We start from the raw sequence: 25,981 nt of genomic DNA, 5'->3' as shown, positions 1-25,981 counted from the left end.
GCTTTTTGTCACTCCGAACACCGGAGTTCGGCTGCAGCAGCAGCGTTTCGAACTGACTGCCTGCCTGACTGACTGACTGACTGAGTGACCGACATGACTGGTTATGGTCACAAATCGATCATGATGGAGTTTCATTGTTACGATTCATTTCGATAAATCCTAACCTTTCTCTGGTGCGTAATGCTTTATCTCTAGCTAACCATCTTCCTTTGCGGTACCGACCAGTGGACGACGACAAACGAGAATGTTCATACAATGAATGCTTTGCTTTGTACCATTTTTGTTTGGAATTATTTTCGCATGAGTGGTTTGTTCAGAGCAACCGACAACGACACGAAAAGTTCAAATATCAGTTGCAATGATCCCTTAGGATTATAAAAATTTGATTACATGGTACAACAGCAATAGTTTATGAATTGGTTTTAATAATTGAACGAGGATATGACCTGCTGTCGATTTCATACGAGTGGTTAATTGTTCTTGCTATGATAACTATACATAAGATAAAGAGAATTAGAGTGAGCTCCAAGAATTTCAGCGAATCTATCCTGAATACAGTGAAATATTTTACAACGAGTTTGTGACACTATGTTTCCAACCCGTCAGGGTCAGTCGTGTGACAGCCATTAGCTTTTCAGCCTTCTGCCGCGTGACGACGAACCATTAGCCTGGTTGCGCTTGCGAGTAGTTACCTAGTCAGGTCCTAGTAAGCTCACGGTTCGTGCCATAATGCAACGACGTCACAGCCACCGACGACGATACGGCGGCGGCAGCGATGATGGCAGCGGCGCGATGATAGCGTCCGGTGCGAAATCTCACCAAATGGAATTTTTAAATACCTTTTCACCCGGAGCCGGCCCGGTCCAGCTGTGCCGGATGATGGCGACGATACGTTTCGCCGGTGTATTGTAAGAGCTGCCCCGACAGTGGAGTGAGGTTGCAGTATGCCTCACCCCCTCCCACAGTTTTCAGGCTACTCTGGAAGAAAGAGAAATGGATTGGGGGGATCCTCCATCAAGGCATGGTCGCGCCGTCTGGCTCGACGGTGATGGCAATGCTGGGCGCTAACGCAAGATGAGGGGCAAATGGATTTTTGACGTAACTACTAAAGTGCTAACTTGTAGCAAGAAAGAACAATAAGTGGAAGGAATTGTTTTGAAACAAGTTTTATGCTGTGATTTTGCGACTCGTTCAGGAAACTTTCAGAACCGGAGATGGATGAAATAGAATTTTAGCGCTTTGTTCGGCCAACATAATATGAAATTTCAATTTAATCTAATGGATAGGTACAAACATGATGTGAGCTTTAGAAATTTCATACTTGTCAGGGACACATTTTTACGTTTAAACAGTTTTTCGTTGTGACGTTCCTCCTTGGGGGTCTATCCATAATCGAGGATTAACACTATCCCAATTCATCACTACATGATGTGTAGTACATATCATTTTAACCTTCATCCTATCAAAGCAGAAACCATCTAAGATGGTTTCTTTCCATTGAAGTGGCAATTAAATCACTGAGTGCAAATCTATAATTCAGTAGGAATTTCACGAGTAACATTGATTGAATTGTGTTAATTTTCCCGAGCAAATCGAATTTGTGTGGCTTTCCGTGTCCATTAGTTCGGTTTCGTACCGTTGCTTCTCGAAGTGAAATGATTGAACTTTACCGTTCGGCGTTGATGCTTTTTTCGGGGAAAATAGTAACACGAACAAATCGCATTGATGTCGAATGATGGGGCGAAAGTAGAAACCACCCCCTGGCCACACCGCGTCACCCAGCGGTGACGAATCGAAAAGGAACGCAACATGATGGTTAGAGAAGACAAATCTTACTTCATCATTCAAACTTGCCCAGATGCCTGTCCTCCGTTGATGAACGTACCTTCGTTTTTAGTGACGGTTTTCGATTGAATCTCCGCTCCCATTCACAAGAAGCAGCGGAAAAATATGGGGTGGAAGGATGATTTCAATCCCGTCTGGCAGGACCGACTTGTAAACCACCTGACGAGGACCAGAATGCGGAAATGCGCTGATAAACCCACCACAAGAAAAACTTGCGATAGATGATTGCAAATAACAGAAGCGCCCGCGCCGAGGGGAAACTCCGACAAGACGCAGTCAAGCGGAAAAGTACAAATGCCAGGGATAAGGCTGAACGGAAATCAAATTAAAAGCAGAATATGGGGGTGTTTTGATTAAATTTATTAGAAAACGAGGGAAACTGCCAACCGGATAATTTTACCTCTTTTTGCAGCGGAGCCTTTTCAGATCGATTTTTTTTCTGTTAGGAATAAATGTTATGAAATGTATTAAATTAAAATGAATGAATGCTGAATACGGAGCAATTTATCAATGTGTTTTCATTATAAATTGAAAAGCAGCGTGTAATCGAACAAAGCAAAACAAAATCATACTTTCAATGCGTTGTTGGTTGTACAATACAATTAAAAATCACTGTCGTTGGATACAATGGAGGAAAGGCATACTCCTAAAAGACATAATGGAAGCTAATGGACGTGAGTTTGAATGACATTAGACTCGAGACTTCACACGAAGTCGATAAGACTTGTGGCCGAATGAGAGAGATTACTCATTTCACCAAGACCAAGACCAAGACCAAGACCAAGACCAAGACCAAGACCAAGACCAAGACCAAGACCAAGACCAAGACCAAGACCAAGACCAAGACCAAGACCAAGACAAAGACCAAGACCAAGACCAAGACCAAGACCAAGACCAAGACCAAGACCAAGACCAAGACCAAGACCAAGACCAAGACCAAGACCAAGACCAAGACCAAGACCAAGACCAAGACCAAGACCAAGACCAAGACCAAGACCAAGACCAAGACCAAGACCAAGACCAAGACCAAGACCAAGACCAAGACCAAGACCAAGACCAAGACCAAGACCAAGACCAAGACCAAGACCAAGACCAAGACCAAGACCAAGACCAAGACCAAGACCAAGACCAAGACCAAGACCAAGACCAAGACCAAGACCAAGACCAAGACCAAGACCAAGACCAAGACCAAGACCAAGACCAAGACCAAGACCAAGACCAAGACCAAGACCAAGACCAAGACCAAGACCAAGACCAAGACCAAGACCAAGACCAAGACCAAGACCAAGACCAAGACCAAGACCAAGACCAAGACCAAGACCAAGACCAAGACCAAGACCAAGACCAAGACCAAGACCAAGACCAAGACCAAGACCAAGACCAAGACCAAGACCAAAACCAAGACCAAGACCAAGACCAAGACCAAGACCAAGACCAAGACCAAGACCAAGACCAAGACCAAGACCAAGACCAAGACCAAGACCAAGACCAAGACCAAGACCAAGACCAAGACCAAGACCAAGACCAAGACCAAGACCAAGACCAAGACCAAGACCAAGACCAAGACCAAGACCAAGACCAAGACCAAGACCAAGACCAAGACCAAGACCAAGACCAAGACCAAGACCAAGACCAAGACCAAGACCAAGACCAAGACCAAGACCAAGACCAAGACCAAGACCAAGACCAAGACCAAGGCCAAGACCAAGACCAAGACCTAGACCAAGGCCAAGACCAGATCATTTAGTTTTTCGGCCTTTTCTGGCCTCTAAAAAGGGTTTAGAGCGATTCTGAGCTTATTTTGGGATCATTTTGTTTTGTGGCATTTTCCGGCCTTTTAAAGGGGTTTAGAACGATTCTGAGCATATGTTGAGATCAATTTGTTGTTCGGCCTTTTTTGGCCCTTAAAAGGGGTTTACAGGGATTCTGAACTTATTATGGGATCATTTTGTTTTTCAACCTTTTTCGACCATTTAAAGGGGTTTAGAGCGATTCTGAGCCTGAGCCTAACGGCCTTTTCTGGCCGTTAAAAGGGGTTTACAGGGATTCTGAGCTTATTTTAGGATCATTTTGTTTTTCGACCTTTTCTGGCAATTTAAAGGGATTTAGAGCAATTCTGAACTTATTTCGGGATCAATTTGTTGTTCGGCCTTTTCTGGTTTCAAAAAGGGGTTTAGAGCGATTCTGAGCATATCTTGGGTTCAGTACACTGCCGTGAATCGCATAACAGTCCCATTTATATAGAAAACTCCAAAGAAAATATGGCTGTTATGCGATTCACGGCAGTAGAGTAATTTTTGACGTAGGACTACGTCTTATGGCAAGGTTTGGGATAGGGTGTCATTCCGAAAAATCGAAAAATGCGAGCGTCACGAAAAATGGTAGGTTTTGAGCGCTAATTGTTAAGCAGTTTCCCGATCGATTTTGAATATTTTTGCACCAATCAATTGGAAAATCTTCTACGCATCAACCCCAATATAGAAAACTATTGATTTCAAAGTACGTACTATTGAAAAATTGAAAATAATGAAGCATTGTCCAATTGGCAATTCTCGCTTCGTGATTGGTCACAACGTATTTTTAGAAAAAAAAAGTGACTAAATCTCCCCGTCCCAACAGGTCTAAGATTCTTTGCGACGATGGAACCTAGACCAATTTGATATCTGTGCTTGTGGAAGGTACAAATCATTTTCCAAACAACTTTGACTTACTTATATAGTAGCTTACAGTCATGAAAATAAGTAAAAACATGTAAAAATTTGAAATTCTCAACCTGCAGCACAGTCAAGCCATTTTAACATAACAATTTTTCAAACCATTTTAACATAACATGAAGAATTGTATTATTACATGCGTGGATACATCTTACTATCTATCACTACAAAGAGACTAACGTAGTCCTGCGTCACCTATGCGGTCGTGACTTGTACACAACCCTTCTGATTTTAATACATTTTTTGTAGGTTTAAAAGCCTGATTTCAACTTCAATTTCAGGCAGGTATTGTTATTCCATAATTATCGGCTTAGAAATATATTTTTGACTGTCTAAATTTAACCAAATTACTGCGATGCTCAACCAGTGATCAATCCCCTGCAAATTTCATTATTCGTGCGGCGAGATTCAATAAAGATTAAGAGTGAACCAATCAGCTTCCTGCGTGAAAGCACAAATTACTAAAAAATTAAAACAGCGAAAAGGAAAAAGGAACACGCAGCACTTAGCGCTGCCGGAAAGATCGCGAATCGCTTTGTTTGTTTTTCATCCGCCAACCTAAAAAGCATCGTCCTTTTTCGCGAACGGCGATGGTATGGTATGGCGGTGCCGAGAAAAGAAGCGCAAGAAGCAACAAACTGGCAGTTTATTTTATTTGAAAACTCATTAAGAACTGTTGCATCCCATCAGGGCAGAGCGCGGATTGTACAACGCTGCTAAAAAGAGGCCCCTGAGCGGAAGAAGGTCAGCAGGCGAAATGACGTTCTGCCACGAGAACGAACGCCTTTCCTGTTCGGTTCGTATTGCTGCGATTTTCTTTACCCTTTTTCTGTGGCGAACTCCATTCATAGAAGTTACTTTAATTTCTTTATCTCTCAATCGAAATTTGCCCGCCTCGCTTCTTTTTTTTGAAACCATGCTAACCACCAACTGCTTGGTTGGTGGCGATGAGTAAAGGATGCCTTTCAGCGAGCTCTTTTCTGGGATTATTTTTCAAGGTACCTACCATAAGATGGGGAAGGTGGGCGAAGCCAGCCCGGAAATGGGAAAAGGAAACATCTTGCAATATCAACCAGAACCACAGTCAGTCGGGTCGGATTATGATGTTCGCGGTTCGTGGTTGAAAATGGTAGACGGTACCGCCTGAAACTGTTCACTTGTGGCCTGGCGCGACCGGCGGCACGACGACTATGAGGCACTATGCACGACCACGCGTTTCTGCCTTTCGGCGAATTATGGCTTGTTAATAAAGTTATTAGTTTGGTTTGGCTGATGATTTTCGTGGGTTTTTTTCGTTTTGCTCAAATTAGTTATTGTTGTTTATGCTGCGGAAGGCTCGCGGTATCCAATTAATTAGAAAAAAAACTGAGGATGAAGTTTCGTTCGTACAAAAAATTTTAATGAGAGGTTTGGATCAAAGAGTTCGTAATTATTGTATAGTCACTTCAAACCTTGACATATATCGTCGTCAAGCACTGGTATTTACTTGATGAGCTAAGTAAAGATTTCTTTATGAATATATTTATAGTTAATTTGTTTAATATTCAATAAGTGGAAAGTCTTGCATTCCATTAGAACTTAGAGCAATTCGTGGGAAAGGTAATATACAAATAAGCTAACGGCTTACATTAAGATATCGCAGTTGTACAATTTGAGAAATTGAATACATTAGATGAAATCGCTAATTATTCATTCTATTGCAGTAGAGAGTCGATGCAAGTCTTTGAATGCCACCAGGCAATGTGTTTATAAAGCGTAGGAACCTGACAGTATTAAGATCGTTATTTTCTAAGCTTGTCCCCTACCAAGTGTCAGCACTGGTATGATCTGTGCGCTCGTTGGTTGCAGTTTCAATTTCAGTCATCATTAATACCGCTCTGCAGTAATGCAAAACGACAAATCCGTGTTGAGCTGTCAGAATGCATTTCGATCAATAAATAATGAGAAAAATCCGACTGTTTACACACATGTACGCATCAGCAATTGCTACAAACTTTAAGATTTAATCGCAGTATGCAAATATTGTGTACACATTCTAATATTGATCGCCAACGCGTTGTCGAGAACAGTCAATATGACATACATTATAAGAGTGATTATTGTAAGCATTAATCGTCACTGAGGGCTTAGTAATTTTTATTGATATTATCTGTTGACTTGTAGAAATTCACAGTACAGTTTACGCAGATGCATCAAGTTGGGACAAGCAGAGCAAAGTCACATAAACTAATTTTTCTGTTCTATATGTCACGATTTCTTCTGTTTCTTCTGAATTCTTCTGTATTAAAACGTTTAAAGGGACATTAGACTACCCTGACAGCATTCCTGGTTTTATTACGCACTTATAACGGCTATAGTAACAAAAAATGTTCGTAAGAACCGCAATAAGAGTGTAATAAAACTAAAATGGTTACATGGGTATTAATCGTAACAAAAAGATGGCATAAAAGTCTACCGTAATCCAGAAACTCCCGCCAATTTCCAGGTTGTCATGGATAAAAAGAACCAGAAATAGTTGAATGTGTCAACCAAAACAATAAAAGAATGCAAACCGATTCTAGGAGATTCGATCGGTAAGTTACGAATTACTTACTTTAGTGGCGACGGTCCGTTATTGATCCTGCGCCGAACGAATCATGGTCTTCCAGTACTGTCGGTTCTGGGCTGTCGTTCTCCAATCTCCTCAAACATCAGCTGAACGTGCATCGTCATCGATAGCGCACATCCACCGTGGGCAGGGTCTGCCCCGAAATCTACTGTCTCTTCCTAGTTTTCTGCTGAACACAACCTTGGCTACTCTTTCGTTGGCCATTCTGGCCATGTGCCCAGCCCATCACAAAATCAAGTAGCACGTGAGATTTCGTGATGATAGTCCCATTTCTTTCCACTTTGCACTTCGTATTCAACCTTTGAAGGCACTGTTGAATAACAGGATCGACAGTGCATCCCTTTGTTTCAGTCCATACAATGTTACGAAAGCGGTGGAGGTTTCACCCGCTATTCTGATGTATAATTTTGCCCCGCGCAGCATCGCACGGGTCAGCGTAATTAGTTTCGTTGGAAAACCATGTTATAGCATTATCTGCCACAGGTCATTTCGATTGACTGAATTGTACGTCGCCTTAAAGTCCATAAACAGACGATGAGTCTACAAGTTGTACTCCCCGAAGCAACCGAAAGTTCGGATTTCACTTAAGCAACGAACTTGGAAGTTTTTTTTTCCTTTTAAAGTGGTTTTAACTCAGAGGATTATCCACCACGTAACTAGGAAGTTCATATTTGGTTCAAATTTAGTTACGCAGAAATTTCTTGCTGAAAAACCAGACAGCACTACATTTGTAAATCGAACAACAGCAGAATTAAACGATTGCTAGGAAAAGATAACAACAAGCTATAACATCTAGGAAAGGAAGTCACAATATAAAAAATCTTTTACGACAGTGACTCCAACGACATAAGAATTAACGTGGCGATGGATTACAACGAATCAACACCATGTCCTCACACCAAATCGAATCGGTTAACTAAAAAGCAGTTACGGATCAATCGCTTGAAAAATCGAAAAAATCGGGGAATTATGATATCAGCTGTCTACGCTGTCATAAGGTATACGTCGGCCAGACAAGAAGAAATTGAAAAACTTGTTTAAAGAAATACATAGCAGAGCTGTCGAAAGCATCCAGGAACACGGAAAAAAGTTTTTAGAATAATTCTAGCTCAAATGGGACAGAGCATATTTGAAATGAGGATCATTCGCTAACCACGGCAATGCAGGATGTCATTTTAAAACACCTATACACGGGAAGTGGTCAGGTTTTGAACGTTAACAGCCAGGCTTGCCATTTCCTCACTCATTGTGCAAAAAGTGCAACTTTTTTTTATTCAACACAATGAGCAGAACTACTGCCGCAAATTGAGAACACATTGAGAAACAGACCAAAAATAAAAAGAAATATAAGCAAACTTAAGTTTCTCATTGTGTGAAAAATGAGAAACTTTCGAAGTCGTATTGCAGTATCTACCTACTTGTAAAAGTGAAACAAAAAGATTCGCGTCAGAAGCAACTGCACGGGAATTCCAATGTTGCCATATCTATCAACCACTATCGTCATATGCAACATTTTTTGCACTGTTGCCGCTATGAGAAGCCTGTAAAGTTTTTTTGTTTCCATATCTTGGGCAGCCAAAAAGTGTATTAACATTTTGTTGCTCAATTTGCTCCTCAATGAGTAGAACAATGTGCAGGTTGCTGAGCAATCGCGGTCAGTAAAAAAGAGAAAAGTTAAAACAAAACGGAGCAGAATGAATCGCGCCTTTAGTAAAGGGTGAACTTTTCTCTTCTCTTTTTTTATTCTGATGAGGAATCATCCCTGAGCTCAGCGATGTACAACATTTTCTTTACACACCGACAGACACTACAAAAAAGAACCACTTTAAAAGTCAGTCATTTGAAGAATTCCTCCATGTGCACTACAAAAATGTGAGAGGTTTTACAACAAATTAGATTACCTATTTGGAGTTAGAAGTACTGCAAGAAGTACACTCAACACGATATTAAACTTACTTTACTTTCTCTGCTGCCACAAAACTTCCACACAATTTCGAGTAACGTACTGCTCGACCCACAAATGATGTTACTCTTGTGCCAACGTAAGAGCGCCACAACATCTAATATATATTCCACAATAACTCCAGAACATCTTGGCCGTTCTCTAACAAACTTGGTACACATGTTCCAAGTGGGAATCAGCAGTGGGGGATTGATAAAAAGAAGGCGATTCCTATGAAGGGTCCAAATAAGTAAAAGGGGTTGCATTTCTCTTGCATTCAGACCAATTGCAGTTGTGCAAATGGCCGGGAGACAAGAAGGCGAAAGGACTATGGGGGCGGGTTTGGGAGGAGGAAGGCCGTACTATATATGAAAAAAGCTTCATTTTTCTTCCGTTATAGGGATTTTCAGAGAGCCAACAGATGCATGAGGGGGGCTCTGTAGTCGCAAGGTTACCGAGTCTGCTTTGACAAACGAATGGTCATGGGTTCGAATCTTAATAGAATCAGGCCATTCGATGTCAAAGTGGCTTTGGCATAGGTTTATTCTCAGGTCCCTTATTGCCCCTCTTTCATGCAAAATTCTATATTATCCCGGTAAGGCCTATTGACGGTGTAAAAATGACTCTTTTAGTAAAATGCACTGGTTATCTGCGCCAGGGATGTCTATGTTTGGGGGCGGCGCTGTCATGTGGAACGAGATGGATGAAGGAGAGAACAGCATTGAAGGAAGAGTACCTAATTACACACATGTACGCATAGAATTCAATAAGTATATCGATCACTCAATTGCTATTATAGCAAAAATGAATGCAGTGCGGGTTCTACAGAAAACATCCGGGCGATATCACAATAGATCAACGATAGTGGTCGCAGTGATGAGTCCATAGAAACCAGATGCATAATTAACTACGTAACACATTCCAAGTAACCATTTTTAGTTTTATTACGTTCCACTAGCGGTTTTTATGACGAATTCCATAAAACCTCTAATAAAACTATGAGCTCCACTAAAACTTTCTGATGACCACTATAAAACTTCGTTCCATCCAAGTGGCCCACTTTTCCGAAGGTTTTCATAACCCTTATAAGAATCAGGTCATAAGCTGAAGTAGTTGTATCAAGCTCTGCTGGAAGTAGCAATAAAATCGATTGTGCTTTTCGCAGCTTGACAGCTACCGCCATAACTCAATGAAACTTTTCGCTACAAAGCTATGTGAAAAGCTAAATGTGAAAAGCTAAATGTGTTCGCCAACAGAAAAGTTAAAGTTTTACTGTCAGATTATCCTGACCGATTTGGTTTGCAGCGACCATAATAAAATATCACATAGACTAATTAATAAATTTGATTAGTTAACGCTGGTTTGCAGCACGTGCGCATAAAATTTTATCGTGCATATTGATATGATAGGTGGATAAAATCATCGCGCCATCGAAATTACATATTTCCACCAAAATCAATTTAGTTGCTTCCTATGACAGGAAAACAATATATGGCAACTAGTTGACCCGATAAACTTCGTACTGCCACAAATTAAACTGTGTTATTCATAAATCACGAATCTCGGATGACCTTTGTCACAAATTCGAGTTTTGCAAGTTTCTGAGGAGTTCATGGGTGGTTTAACATACAACTTCTCCTTACAGTAAAGTAGAAAACAGCTCCCCTCAGTGCTTAGCCTGATAAAATAAAGCGAATAGCATTAAAATATTCGCCATGGTTATATAACATTTCGCCGTATACCGTTTTGCGGAACACCACTTCTCGGTTGACCATAACGCGGAATATAGAGTTTCGCGGAATACCACTTCGCGAAAAACCTTACGCGGGATGTACCATTTCACGGAAAATGTTTTCGTGGAAAGTACCATTTCGCAGGGGTATTCTCTCCTTACTCGCTATCGCTCGTTCGGACCCAACTGAAAGAAAGTACACTGAAGTCGCTTTTTACGCGGTTTTGACGTGACTATTTTTACGCGAATTTCCGAATTTACGCGGTTTTTTTACGCAAATTTCGGAATTTACGCGGCTTTTTACGCGATTTTCGGAATTTACGCGGTTATGATTTACGCGGGACGTATCCTTCGCGTAAAAAGCGACTTGAGTGTAATAGACGTCAGTAGACCTAGGAAAACAAATAAACCTAATTGATAGTTTTTGGTGATCTTGTTATTGACTAAAGTTTTATGGAAGAGTCTAAAATTTTTCAAGTTCGATTAGTTTTTAAGTTACGCAAAAATTCTGTTTTATTTGTATGAGAGTCCTTATCCCCCTACCACAGGGATGAGGCGACTAAAACTAAAACTAAAAAAATCCTGCCTCCAAAACCCCCCACATGCCAAATTTGATTCCATTTGGTTGATTGATTCTCTAGTTACGAGGAAATTTGTACATGTTTCATTTGTATGGGAGCGTCCCCTTTTAGAGGGGGACGGGTCATAACTTCCCTCCTGAAGAGAGAAGGAGTCTTAATGCAACATAGAAAAAGAATTTGCCTCCCAAAACACCCGCATGCCAAGTTTAGTTTCATTTGCTTGATTAGTTCTGAAGTTATGAGGAAATTTGTATTTCATTTGTATAGGAGTCTCCCTCCTAAAAAGCCATGGGTCCTAATTCATCATAGAAAAAATTCTTTCCTCCAAAAACCCCCACATGCCAAATTTGGTTTCATTTGATTGATTAGTTCTCGAGTTATGAGGAAATTTGTATATCATTTGTATAGGAGCCCCTCCCTCTCCTAAAGTGGGGAGGGGTCTTAATTCATCATAGAAAAAATTCTTGCTTCCAAACCCCTTCACATGCCAAATTTGGTTTCATTTGCTTGATTAGATCTCGAGTTATGAGGAAATTTGTATTTCATTTGTATGGAAGCCCCCCCCTCTTAAAGGCGAGAGGAGTCATAATTCCCCTTCTAAAGTCGGGAGGGGTCTCAATTTACCATTGAAAAAATTCTTGTCTCCAAAAACACCCACATGCCATATTTTGTTCCATTTGCTTGATTAGTTCTCGAGTTATGAAGTAATTTGTATTTCATTTGTATGGAAGCCCGCTCGAGTTATGAAGTAATTTGTATTTCATTTGTATGGAAGCCCGCCCTCTTAAAGGGGAGAGGGGTCATAATTCTCCTCCTAAAGATGGGAGGGGTCTCAGTTCATCATAGAAAAAATAATTGCTAGCAAAAACACCCACACGCTAAATTTGGTTCTATTTGCTTGATTAGTTCTGTAGTTATGAAGAAAGTTGTATTTCATTTGTATGTGAGCCCCCCTCCTAAAAAGGTAAGGGGTCCTAATTAATCATAGAAAAGATTGTTGCCTCCAAAAACACCCACATGCCAAATATGGTTCCATTTGATTGATTAGTTCTCGAGTTAAGAGGAAATTTGTGTATCATTTTTATAGGAGCCCTCCCTCCTAAAGTGGGGAGAGGTCTTAATTCATCATAGAAAAAAATCTTGCTTCCAAAAACCTTCACATGCCATATTTTGTTCCATTTGCTTGATTAGTTCTCGAGTTATGCAGAAATTTGTGTTTCATTTGTATGGGAGCCCCCCCCTCTTAGTGGGGGGAGGAGTCTCTAACAATCATAAGAACCTTTATTGGCCCCAAAAACCTCTACATGCAAATTTTCACGCCGATTGTTTCAGTAGTTTTCGATTCTATAAGGAACATCCCGATAGACAGACAGACAGACAGGCAGACAGACAGGCAGACAGACAGAAATCCATTTTTATATATAAGATATGGCCTCGTGTAAAAAAATGATTTCGGTGTTGAACTCTAATATTCTTCATAATAGCAGCAATAAATCTTATTGGTCATAGTGCTACCGTTTGAATAGCTCTAAACTAAATATAACTAAATGATTTATTGACAATCAACCGCGATAAGATCAACTTCGATTGGTGCGCCATATTGTATTGCTACGCCGAACGTATGGTAAGTTTAAAAGAGACGTGGTGCAGCCAACTAGTTTTATCGTAGTAATATAAGCAACCACAATAAAGATGCTTTATTAACAGTTTTATCATGGTTTTATAGCTAGCTACAAGTGTATTTTGACTCGCATCCTCTTGGTATTGCGCAAAACCATAATAAAACCAGAGATAATGATTAATACCGCAATAAAACCCATATAAAATTCAATTAAACCTTGGCTTTAGAAGTGTGACTTGGGGTAGGGAGCTGACTGGAAAGGAGCCAACAGGGAGGGGGGAACGAAGAATGTGAGTTTATGTATGTATGTTCTGCCATAACTCCGAAACGCCTGGACGATTCTTCATCTAGGTTGGCACACGTTTTTTGACACAAAAGTTAACAAAAAGGGGAGACGGTCTCTTAGAAGAGGAGAAGAAGGTTCAAATGGGTAAAGGGTTCGATTCTCTTGCATTTGAAACGTTCGGAGATATACAAGTGGGTGGACGACAAGAGGGGATTTCTGAAAAAGGGGAATAGGGTGGCTATTGACAAGGAGGAGGTTCAAAAACGTACAAAAGACTGTCTTGCTTTATAGCGATTACCAAGAAGAAGACAGGTTTACATGCGGCTGAGGGACAACAGGTGTGGCGAGCCGACAAAGGGAAGACACATTCAAATAAAAAAAATGGTTGTACCTTGCTTTATGAAAATTTTTGTTACAATAACGATTGTATAAGTGAATTAGAGACAAAGGTGACTCCAAGTATGATCGGGTAATCAGCTAGTAATAAATATTTGTGTACCTGACCCCATTAGGCATACAGACAAAGGCATACGCACGTTAGTCATAAATACATTAGGTATAATGGACTTTAGGCGACAACAGGCATAATGGACGATAGGCATAATAGACCTAATGCCTAATGTCCATTATGCCAAGTGAGTGAGATGAACCGCGTAGAATCCAAAATTCGCGTAAATTTGCAAATTTCGCATAAAAAATTTCGTGAATTCCAAAGTTAGCATGAAAATTGTCGTGCAAAAAAATCGTTAAAGCGACAGCAATGTACCTTTGTACGAGGCTCTACTGAGTTGGTCAGTTGCAAGTCAGGTAACATGAAATTTGCACATAATTTTTATTTGTTTTCGATATCAAAACCAAAACCAATTGTTTTTATTAGTACATAATTTGAAATTATCAAATTTTAAACAATTAAAGGTTATCTATTGATTTCATATTCGGGGTAAGCAAAACTTTTCTGCTAATACTCACACTGGAAAGTTAGGGAATTTACTCCCTTTGTCTACGCCTAGAGGTAAAGTACAGAAGGTACAACATAAATTGACAAACGGAATAGAATGGAATTTCGATTCCTCACTATGCTAAATACCAACACAAAACGTTCTAAACCGTGAACAACACAGCTTTCAATCCAATGGAGCATGTCATCCTCAGGAGGATGCCTTCGCCTTCCTTCGTCAATGTTATTCCAGTGCCGTACATATGCTAGCATTCCCTGGCTCTGTCAGCATATCATATCCTTACTTATCCGTAACATTTCCAGAGCTTGCAAACATCATTTTTCTTTGTAGGAATACCCTCACCACCCGAAACCGGGTGATCCATCAACCATTCACTCTCTAATTTAGCATGTGTGAGACGTTCTGCTCGGGTGGCTTTCCCCGGGCACATCGAGCCTGATATGTTCATGATTGAGGGAGGAGATTTAAATATTTGTCTGGGAAACCATAAACCGATGCAGTGAGTGCTGCGCTAGTTTCATGGTTCGGTGATAATTTGAACTACACACATATGTCGTAGCTCATATTCGAATACCAATGCCAATACCGATTACCAACTGACGCACGAGCTCTGGCTGGTTTCCGTTTGCAGAACAGTCAGTGTGCCCCGAGGGCGACGCTTTGGCTCGCAATTGCTTCCGACAATCAAAGAGACCCCAGCTATGATGAGTTCAAACGAGTTGAATGGATCGAATCGGTTTCTTCGAAATTTGAAATAATGCAAACAGGCACTCTCGTTTCCTTGATTACTCCTAGTGGATTCATATCCGCAACGGATACGGATTTCGAACCAAATTATCGGGATGGAAAGCAGCCAGTTTTGTAGGAAATCTTTAATAAGTGATAGCACACAGCCGTGCTATAATAATTGGCTGATTTTATAATTACCGTTTGTGTGCCATTGGGATTCGTGAATCTCAATGGATAGATTATGGTTTTCATGTAAGTGAAAGTTCAAGATTATTTAAATTAAATGATTTAGCTGAGTTCATTTTCTAACTGTACTAGTGGCAATATCGATAAATCGATTCAAGGAAAAACAAGGTGGACCTTAACGTAATTCATATTCCACTACATCATTGCATAAAAATTCTCATTCGGCCCACCAAAAACTAGTGATCATAATCTCCTTCTAGTACATAAATAAAAATACGTTAACCCCCGGAAAGCTTTTCGATCGATCGGGCAGAACTCCCGCGGATCGAGATCGAGGTGCGATCGGCCCTTTCCGTGTCCAGCTAATTTAGGAGTATTACGCGGAATCCACTTTCGCCACACTGCTAGCGGCGCCTCGTTTGACAGCTCTCTGACTTTGCGTCTCGTTCGAATCGATGACCAAACCGACCGACCGACTGGCACGGCCGGCGGAGCCGGAGGACTCGAGATCCCCTGCCGGTTTTCACAAACAAGCAGCAGCTCGCCGTATCTTCCAGGCTATCCGCGACAGCAGCAAGCCATTGAGATGAGGTGATAACAATCAAAATGTAAACCAAGTGGTTCACTTCATTGTAGCTTCACGATGCGATGCAGCGGTGTTTACCTGGCGACTCTCGGCATCCCGGCATCCATTACGTGGCAGGTCATAAGAAAATAGTCTTCCCCTCTCCATTTCGCTGTTTATCTTCTGTCCGACCGAGCCGGGACGCAATGGCCGGTGTTAAGTGGGAGTTATCGACGCGATTAACTTTTCAATTAAAGCTTAATTTATGGATATTCTCGAGGTTTTGTGTTGATTCCAGGTTCAATGGCGGAGCACATTCATCCCGTCGTCGTGGCATGGCGTGGTGCGGTGCGGTGCGCTGAGGTGAGGTGTGCAAAACATGTGTCTAACTCTGATTGCATTGAAAGAAGGAAAAAAGCTTGTATACACAGTGTGCACACAAATAGTGCGGAAAGTGGCCACCACGGGCGATCAGGGATAAGGATATGCCGAGATAAGCTTGATTAATGTGCGCAACGGTGATACAAATTGCAACACTTTTATTTTAGTAAGCAATTTGTGTTGTGATGTAAATGATAAAAAGCCCTGACGATAAAAAAAATGTTATCTCTTTAAGCCAATAATCGTACGGGGCTATAAATGAGAGTAAATCTGTGATATCTGTCGAATTTAGGTAGAAATCTGTTTTAATTTTAACTGAATCACGTTTACCACTCAAAGTATGAAACTATTTTTTCGCCATGAATTGCAGTGCGATACTTACAACGTCGAATTTCGTCTGCTACTACACACTCCACACAACCGAAAGCAGGAAACCGGCTGAGTGGTGCTATTTACATAATCTTTGATCCTGTTTATCTTCAATTTTCATAATGTTATTGTTCCTCTGTTCACCCCGAAGGGAAAGAAGTATAACCGGGAGCCCTCCAAGCACAGCTCACGAGCCAATGGTATTCGTTCGTGACAGGATGCCGGAGGAGCAGGTTGTTTGTGCATAAATGTAGATATTTTCTGGTATGACCGCAGCAGCAGCGAGCAGCCAGCATTCAGCAACCAACAAACGGAATGAACCTGTCTAGTGGCGGCAGTAGGCGGTTTGCTTCTGCGAAAATCCGCGCACCGTTCCGAGGCTATGTTCAACCGAGTGTAAAACGTGATTCATTTTTTTTTTGAGATGTAGCAAAAACACAAATCGCGAAATAAATGCTTCGGTAAGAGGCTTTACGAATTTCGTACCGCGCGCGCGGCTAGGTTAGACAAAAGAAAGGAAGTTCTGGGCTGCCGTTGTTGCCCAGCAGATTATGCATACTCATTCATAATGAATTAAAAGTCATGCATAAATTATGCTGCAAATGTCGGAATGCTGCTGCTGGTGGCTGGCGGTTTCCGGCGAGAAATGTTTGAAATGAGATTGCAAGAACATAATTCTTTCGCCGAATCTGGAATATGTATAAGTAGTATGCTAGACCGGACAGAAGCGAATGTTTTGCGAATCCGTGCAATGTTCGGAATGGGAAATCGTGACTTAATTTAGTTCCAGTTCCAAGTTTCTACAATGGTCAGGTCAAAGATATTATAGAAATGACGATAAATTCTTTCGGCTGAATGGAAGCTATTCATTTTTATAGCTTACTGTATGCTGATTAGTTTTAAGTGAGGTACATGCATTGGATCCGAATCGAGGAAACATTGTCCCCTTTATAAGTTTTTAAAGGTGAACAAACAGGGAAAATAAATTATTTTTCAAAAAATTTAGCGTATATTTATTTGCCAGAATCTGTACCAGCGTTTTCCTTCAATTCGAGAAACGACGTAGAAGCTAGATGTTTCTACCTGATTTGTCCAAAAATACGTCTTCAAGCTCCGCAAGGTACCGAACCGGAACGACAAACAAGACACGGTGGTCAAAACCAGCGCCAGGAAATTGTATCTAGAGTGGCTGACGAAACCGAGGTACGTCAGATGTCAGAAGTCGAACACAGAGCAGCTGCCCTCAGCGTTGCTAGATTTTGCCGAAGGAAAATCCGTAGTTTTACTATCTGTGCCACGTTTTAAAATTAAAAAGAAACACGATTTAACCAAATTTTAGTTTTGGAAAAAGTTTAACCAACATTTATCACCTTTTTGTCTTTTTTCAGCGATTTGCTGTTATTTTTTAACGTCTTTCGTGACGTTTTACGTTGATCTTGATGGCGTCTTTTTATTGTCGTTTGTAGTTTTTTTTTGGCATTTATGATTGCTGCTTTACTGTCTTTTTTATCGTCTCTTCATTGTCATTTTGCATCTATTTATAGTTTTTTCATCTCTTTTATTGTCTTATTTCATAGTTTTGTCACTTCATTTGCATTTTTCCATCGTGGTTCTGTTGTCTATCGATTTTTCGCCTATTTATCATCATCTTTTCACTGTTCTTTTGTCTTGTTTTTGTCGTTTTTTCATCATCTTATTGCCTTTTCGACACATTTTGCCGTCTTTTGCCATTGCTTAATCATCTCTTTTCTTTGCATTCGCCGTCTTTTTTCGTATCGTTGTCATCCTGTCATGGTCTATTTGCCATCTATTCATCGTATTTCCGCCGTCTGTTCGTCGTTTTTTTACTTATGTTTTGATTATTCTCCATTTTTTCGTCATTTATTGCCGTTTCAGCGTTTTACTGTTGTCTCTCCGTCACTGTTTTGCTATTTTTTCATCGTCCTTTTTATTGTCAGAACAACAAAAATATTGTCTTTTTGCTGCTTTTTCATCGTTCTTTCTGTTATATATTTATTCGTTTTTTTGTTATTTTGTTCATTTGTTATCCCCAATTCGCACGTTTTGTAATGCTTTTTGTTTGGAATACTTTTGTGAATTCAACTGGAATGCGGGGTAAAAATTATTAAATTACGTTGTTCAGAAAGTTCTGAATCAGAATAAGGCAAGTACGGAGATTTCTGATAACTAATAGTTTTAAATTAATCGGGCCCTTGAATATCATTAAAATGAATAATATGAAAGGTTAGTAAATCTTCTAGCCGTCGGGAGCCACTACACTGACGATTGAATCTGCGAAGAATGGCGTATCTATGTTTTCAATAATCTCAGACATTACGCAATTGCAGACATGTCTTTATGGTGGCTGCGGGATAGCGGGACGCTTAGGAGCGGTCGTTTTTCGGAGTATTGGTGATGGATTTGCGACGGGAACGCTGCACACTAGTTGTTTGGTCTCAAGGGCCGGGGAGTGGGTGCGACTCTAGGGTTTGGAGCTTCTGTCAACTACCGCGAACGCACAAGTCGTGCTGCGCTCAATTAACCTTGTAGACATACCTTGGGATAGCGCATGGGTCGAGCCCTAAAAAGTTCATAACCACCGATGGTCTGAGATTTGTCTTTCTATTGGTTCATTTGTGCGGGGTTGGGTTCATTTGTTGTTTGTGTTGGAAAATTGATGACGGATGCGCGGTTACGTACAACCGGTGTTAGGCGGGGCTGACGAGATCGCCAATTCTTCACTATACTACATTTTACATCTTATTTCCATCGTTTTTTGTCGTCTTTTTGACAACTTTTAATCGTATTTTCATCACCTTTTTATAACTTTTTCGTCACCTTTTTTGAGCATTTTCGTCGACTCTATGACGTTCGTTCGCCGTCTCTTCATTGTCTTTTCTTCGTATTTTAGTCATCTTTTCACGGCCATTTTGTAATGTTTTCTAACAGTTTGAATGTACAACAATTTTCAAGTATTACGTAAAACGAGTAAAATTACTTATGCAAATAGGATAAACATTTCAGCTACTAGGTTAAAAAGGCCAACTCTATACTCAAGTACTTTTTTTACACGGTTTGTTTTTTCGAATATTAAGAACGGGGCAATTTAGGGACCATTCAATTATTTCTCAATACCGACATTCGTCACGTATTTTGTAAATGGTCCCTAAGTTGCACCGCTCTTGAGTAACCGAAAAAAACGTGTAAAAAAGTGTATTCGCTTCACAGTAGTAAAGTTGTGAAGTTCTATTGAATTACAGGAATCAAATTAGCAACTGTCAAAATGTGTGAAATTGGAAGCGAAAATATTTCGTCTTTTCTTAGCCTTGTTTTAGACTTGAATTTGGACTTATTCGGGCTTGGAACTTCACTACTTATTGCATTGGAAATTGAACTTTGAATTAGATTTGAAATTGGACTTAAATATAGAGTAATTTGGACTGAAAGTATTACTTAGAATTAGACATGAAATCGAATTTAAAACAGAATTTGAAGTTAACTTCAAATACTTGCGAAGACTGCCCGGTGCGACGGTCGGTAACGCATTGCCTGTTTCTATCGTAGTGATCGAGTAGATAACAGTATATCTATGGGGTCAGTCCCGGTGTAGTAGTTAGCATTCATGTCTCTCACTGCGAGGACCCGGGTTCAAATCCCAACCCCGCAGAAGTCACGATTGACCCAAAACTGGTTAAAGTGACTATATTTAAACAAAAAAAGTAGATCTACTCGGTGGTAAAAACAAAGAGCAGTTACACAAAAATAATATCGTCACAATAGCACAATAGTCACAATTTTTTCTATTCAATTTATATTCATTTTCTTTCTCGTTTTCTTCGATTTCTTTATAGGTTTTTCCTCTTTTCGCGCTTTTTTTCTCTTCCTTTGTTCATCTTTGTCAATTCTTCACGTTTTCCATATATTGTCTCTCTCGTTGTTTTCTTTTTCACTTGTTTTCTGTCTTGTTATATTTCGTGTTCATTCTCATTTTCTCATGTTTTTCCTTCGTTTTTCTTTTTTACATGCCAGATTTTATTCCCTCTCTCTCTCTCTCTCTCTCTCTCTCTCTCTAGTGACTTTTCTTTATTTCTATCCAACTGTACAGTTCTATCCAGTCTCTACGTTTTCCTTTGTGCTCGTTTCTCCTTTTTTCATAGCTAGAAAAGGTGATGCACGTGCTTCAGGCATATGGACGTAAAGTATACGGCAAAACAGATGATAGGCATAAAAGACGGTAGGCATTATGGATGTTAGGTATAATTTACAAAACTTCGCTTTCCTATGGAAACGCATTTGTGTGTTGTTGGAAGTACCAGTCACGCGCATCGACTCACCAGGCTGGTACCGAATGGCCGAATAACAAATAGCCGAAATCCAAATATTAGAGCCTCAATAACTGTCACAGAAGGCCAAAATTATATTTGGCCGAATAACATAAGGACGAATCCCGATTTGGCCTAATTACAAAAGGCCAAAACACGCCGAAGCCTTATATGGCTAATAATATTGAAGAAAACTATTTTCTTGAATAATATTGGTAAAAATAATGCTTTAAGGTCAATGCTGTCATTAAAATAATTGACAGATAATTTTGTAATGTAGTAATATAAGCACCTTATTCTGTCTGTAACCAAAACCACCACTGACAAGACGTCATGTTTTAGTAGCAAGAATCGCACTTCGCTCCCTAAATACTGTACACGCATTCTAGCGTTACGGGACACAATTAGTAACTATTTTTACTGTGTAAATTGGATTTTGTTTCACCTAATTTTTGGCAAATAGCTTATAAAATTGAAGACTACAGTGGATTTCACTTTCCAATTGTATGCCAGGAATTTGGTTAAATCGGAATTAATTTGCGGGGTGGGCATGGTGTTCCGTCACGCTGGAATGTGTCTGTACACAAAGCTGAAACTAATACATGTGCATCTAAACTACAACTGGTGTGAGCACCTCACGAACACTCTTATCCGGTGCAGGATTTACCGCGGGCCCATAAAAGAAATTGGTGTTGCAAACGTTACAATATTTGTGATACAATTATGTACAGGTGTCAGTGCCCAGGTTAAAAACCCAGCAGCATTGATGACAGGGCCAAATCAGTATATAAATGGAAGCGAGGACTCAAACCAATCATTCCAGATTGCATCCTAGACAAGCAGCCATAACGTTGTTTTTGAGTTACATAGGAACGTGCTGCTCGAGCCACAGATGCTTAAAGTGTGAGTAATAGAAAGAAAGATATTATCAATCAGTTTTCATGTCGCAGGAATCACATAGAATAATAGAATTTTCTAGAAATTGATATTGACAAATTGAGTATATTTATTTTCGATGGCGCGTGGATTTTACCAGCCTATCATATCAATATACCGGGAAAATTTAATGCGAATATGCTACACAACTACGAAAAATGCTGAAAATTTATGATGTATCCTATCGAATACTTTATTATGGTCGCTATAAACCGAATCGATCAATATTATCTGATCGTAAAACTTCAACTTATCTTCTCACGGCAGTATATTTTCAATCTAACGGAGCTGACTGACTAAATTATATTCGTTGTCAAGTAAAAAGCTTTATGCTTTATAGCTTTGTCGAAAAAGTGAAAAGCTTCTTTAAATTATTGTAGTAGCTGTCAAGCTGCGAAAAATATAATCGGTTTTATTGCTGCTTTCAGTATGATAATCATGAGCATGATAAGACTACTTGAGCTTATAGCCTGATTCTTAAGTGTGGGTCACGTAATCGGTTTATATAACGGGCAGTTTTACAGCGGTCATCAGAAAGTTCTGGTAGACATCTTTTGGTTTTATTAGTGGTTTTACGTTGTTTTAATTCGTTTGGTTTCCAAAAATGGATATGAAGTTTGAAAAAAAACAATTTCATAAGTTCGAATGACAGGGTGAACAAAGCTACATGGTAGTGTGTAGATATTTTGTTTATTGCACCTGGTAGCAATTTTACGAGTCCAACGCAAATTCATTGTTTAATAATAATAATCCTGTACTAAATACATTGAAAATATGCTTGTCAAGCAAGGAGGGGTCCAGTGGGGAGGCAATAACGAAAAACTGATGCTAAATTCAAATTGCTAAATTGCAAACATGTGTGGTAAACGCAGAAAATAACCACGCTAATAATTTTCGCGTGGGACTCTAAATAGGTGGAAACTTCGCAATAAATGAAAGACATTTTATTTAATTGCATTTCTACTCTCAACTTTTTGGCATCAAGAACAAACGTTGCAATGAAAATCTTATTTATTACCAAATAAATTGCAAGTTTCAAATATCTTGGTGGTTTATTGTCCTTTTTCTAATCTTATCTTCCCGTCGATAAACCCAAAAGTGTCTATAATAGAACTACATTAAGAATTGATACCACACTGAAACTAGCAAAGTTTCTAATTAGCTCTACACTACTTTCATCGTCGTTTATCATCCGTTACCGTAGCAGTAGCGCTCATTTACACTTGTGTTCGACCCCTCCCAAGAATGCCTGTCGGTCTTTCCATCTCTCCTTCACCCCTGTTGCTGCCCTGTGGTTGGGTGAAATGAGAAAGGTTCATAGTTTAAATGGCACGGTCTGCCCCGATAGCCTCAAAAGCATAACCCCAGTCATCAGCATCATTGTCGTCGTCATCATTACCGTTACACATATTATTATTTGCCGTCATCCTATTCTTTCCTTCCTCTAACTTGTTCCACGTCGTTTCCTCTAGCCGCCGGCCGACGGACTGCAGCAGGAGTCGTGTTCGTGTTTGTTGCGGATTGTGTTCCCCGAGACCTGAGAGTATGGCGGTATGCAGGAGTAGATAAACAAACCGGAGGTTGTCGACGGGATAGGAAATCAGAATGAAAGCGACTAATTAAATATGAATATAACAGGACTGTCATTTCCTCTTCCCCCACCCGGCGCTGTGCCCCTGGTTTGGGATGACGGAAGTTGGGGTTGTGCGGTTGGAAAAAAATTCTGCTTTACTTTGGCTGTTGGAGTTTGAGCAAATATTCCTTTAATAAAGGGATTATTAGGGAGCAGCGGTCATTAATGGAATCAATATTTCATCTTACAGTATATGTTATTTCACACATAGAATCATACTTACTTTTGCACTCGTTGGATTCTCTGGCATTCGCCCGTCCCCAAGGTCGATCAAAGTAGAACGCTTTGCATCGTTCGCAGTCTCTACCGGCCGTATTGTGCTTACAGTCGCAGGATAATTCACCATCGCGCCCATAAATACACTTTGCGGCGTGTCCGTTGCACTTGCAGCGCCCTCCAACGGCAAAGTCCGAGACGGCATAATGATGCGTGAGGCTGGGAACCGTTGGAACGGTAGCAATCGTGGAACTCACGTCGTCGTAGTTCTCAATGCCGTTAAAGCTAAATGGATCTTTCTTCTGTCTAAAAGATGTTGGTACTTGCGGTGAACCCAACAGAATCAAATCTTCCATCGATTCCTGTGGCATCTGAAGACGATGAAATACCACCCGAATATCGGTTGCAGTAACCCAATCTTGCAGCACTGGCGAAGAGTCAAAATCGGACGCAGAAGGACGCCCTTCCAGGGTACTGAAAGCAATTCGAGATCCCTGAATGCCAGTCGATTCGCCCATATGTCTGTGGGCATCGGTGCAGCGAGCTTCCTGTTCGTTGGACTTGGTAATGGTAGCTCTATTCGGTCGCCCGTACACACGTCTGCATTGGGAGCTGTAGAATTGGAACGGTTGCCAAGATTTTCCGAAGTCTACACTTTTGTAAATGGCAATGGAATCCGGTTTCACGGCTGCTGGGCAAAAAGTCATACTCACATAGGTAAGTTCATATTTTTTACCGAGAGACAATGTGAGCGAAACATTGTCTGGTGGGGCATTCACGCCCCAGGGAGTTGGAATCGGTTCCGAGCGCCAGCAAGTTACATTGTTCGAGTTATTCACATCCGTCAGAGCGGAAGCGGGAAATCTTTTGCGGGGAATGGAGTCATCACATTGATGGCAGGGACCGCGGATCTCGTGACTATCACACACCTCCTCCGGCCCCCGAAGTCCGCAAGTGGAGGAGGCCACAACGGACATTCCAAATGCAGCATTTACGAAATCTGGAACGCAGCGTCGTGGTCGGTCCTCATCGTAGCAAGGATCAAATTGTGATTGCACCGGAAACATTTTCAAATAGCCATCGGGGGATGTGGCCACGAGCAGTGGCAATAGCAGACCGGACCAGCTAACAATACCGAGAATGGTGCACCACTTCATTGTTCAACAAATTACCTCTATCCCGTGCAGTGGCAGCAAAAATCTGTTTTTCTCATGAAATTTTAATTAATCGCTATTGTTACATACATTAGGGACGCGGTGGTTATTCATGAAAAGAGCATACACCGAACATGGAATTTTAATTAACACACTATCCACGTGTGGGCGGTTTGGTTCCATTACCGGCCGAAACCACGCCGTGTTGTACTACGATACCAGCCGGGCCCCGCAAGCAGACACACGCGCAATCAATTAATCAACTATTCTATGTATATTACTGTAATTTTCCGGGCGCTTTCATTCCGAAAAAGCAAAGTGACAACATTCAATCATCCTATTATCACATTCGGAAACTCACACCATGGACACATGTTTCACATTATCCCCGGTACGTTTCACTCGCACTCCTCGCAGAGCTGGCGGATCACGGAGTAGGGGGCTGCACCATTATCCAGCCTTCAGCACAAATCGGACTCTTCTTTGTGTCGCTGTTCGTCTTCCATACGATGGGAAGACCGAACCGAATCGCACCGAAACAAATAATCAAAACAAAACCGTAGAAGAAGCGGAGCGGAGCCGCAAGTGGATAGCGATGTCAACGACGAGGCGAACGACGACACTTTGTCTACGCGCGACGCGACAACGGAATGCGAACGGCCGGCGCCCACGCCACTTTCTGTAGTCGCGAAAAGGACTGCAACCGTCGTCGGTTGTGTTTCGCACACCGTAAATCCGGGCCACTCTAAGTAGCGGATGAGGACGAGAATGGTTCTGATTGCAAGACTGATGACGACCACACTTAGTACAACGACCAAGACTGCTGGCTGGATGGATGCTGACTGAATAGCATTTATTCCTGTACTCGCCAGATTCGGGATCAAAAACGCGCCGTGCACACACACAGCATCCGATGGCAAGAAAGCATCTGCCAGCCAGTAGAACAACGAAAACAGGAAAAACTCGGAGAGATGAGCTCTACAGGTCGGAAAGGGAAATTTGCGTGCAGTTTCGAAGGATCGCCGCCGACGGTGTGAGGGGGAAAGGCGAAGGAGGACGAACGGATCGGTTTTGGGTAAAATTTTCCCGCAGCTTCTTTATCGGCCATCCAAACGGCATATGATGCTGTGACCGAGTAGCCCGAGCAACGGAGTGCGAGAGTAGTGGTTCTCCAGAGCGTTTTGAAGAGAGTATTCTCAGTC

At 41.0% G+C, this 25,981-nt stretch overlaps 1 protein-coding gene across 1 annotated transcript in view; it reads right to left on the bottom strand.

Annotated features, from left to right (window-relative positions):
• Positions 1-24,782, bottom strand: part of LOC128740429 (netrin-A-like) — a 142,216-nt gene extending 117,434 nt beyond the window's left edge. Inside the window, exon 1 of the mRNA XM_053835972.1 lies at positions 23,633-24,782. Within this exon, the coding sequence (XP_053691947.1) occupies positions 23,633-24,782 (1,150 nt within the window). The remainder of the gene's footprint in view (positions 1-23,632) is intronic.
• Between the last annotated feature and the right edge of the window lie 1,199 nt (positions 24,783-25,981).

The sequence above is a fragment of the Sabethes cyaneus genome, chromosome 1 (assembly GCF_943734655.1).
Source record: "Sabethes cyaneus chromosome 1, idSabCyanKW18_F2, whole genome shotgun sequence".
In the NCBI taxonomy this organism is placed as follows: Eukaryota; Metazoa; Arthropoda; class Insecta; order Diptera; family Culicidae; genus Sabethes; species Sabethes cyaneus.
Note: the sequence above shows the minus strand (reverse complement) of the source record. Positions and strands in the feature narration are given on the sequence as shown.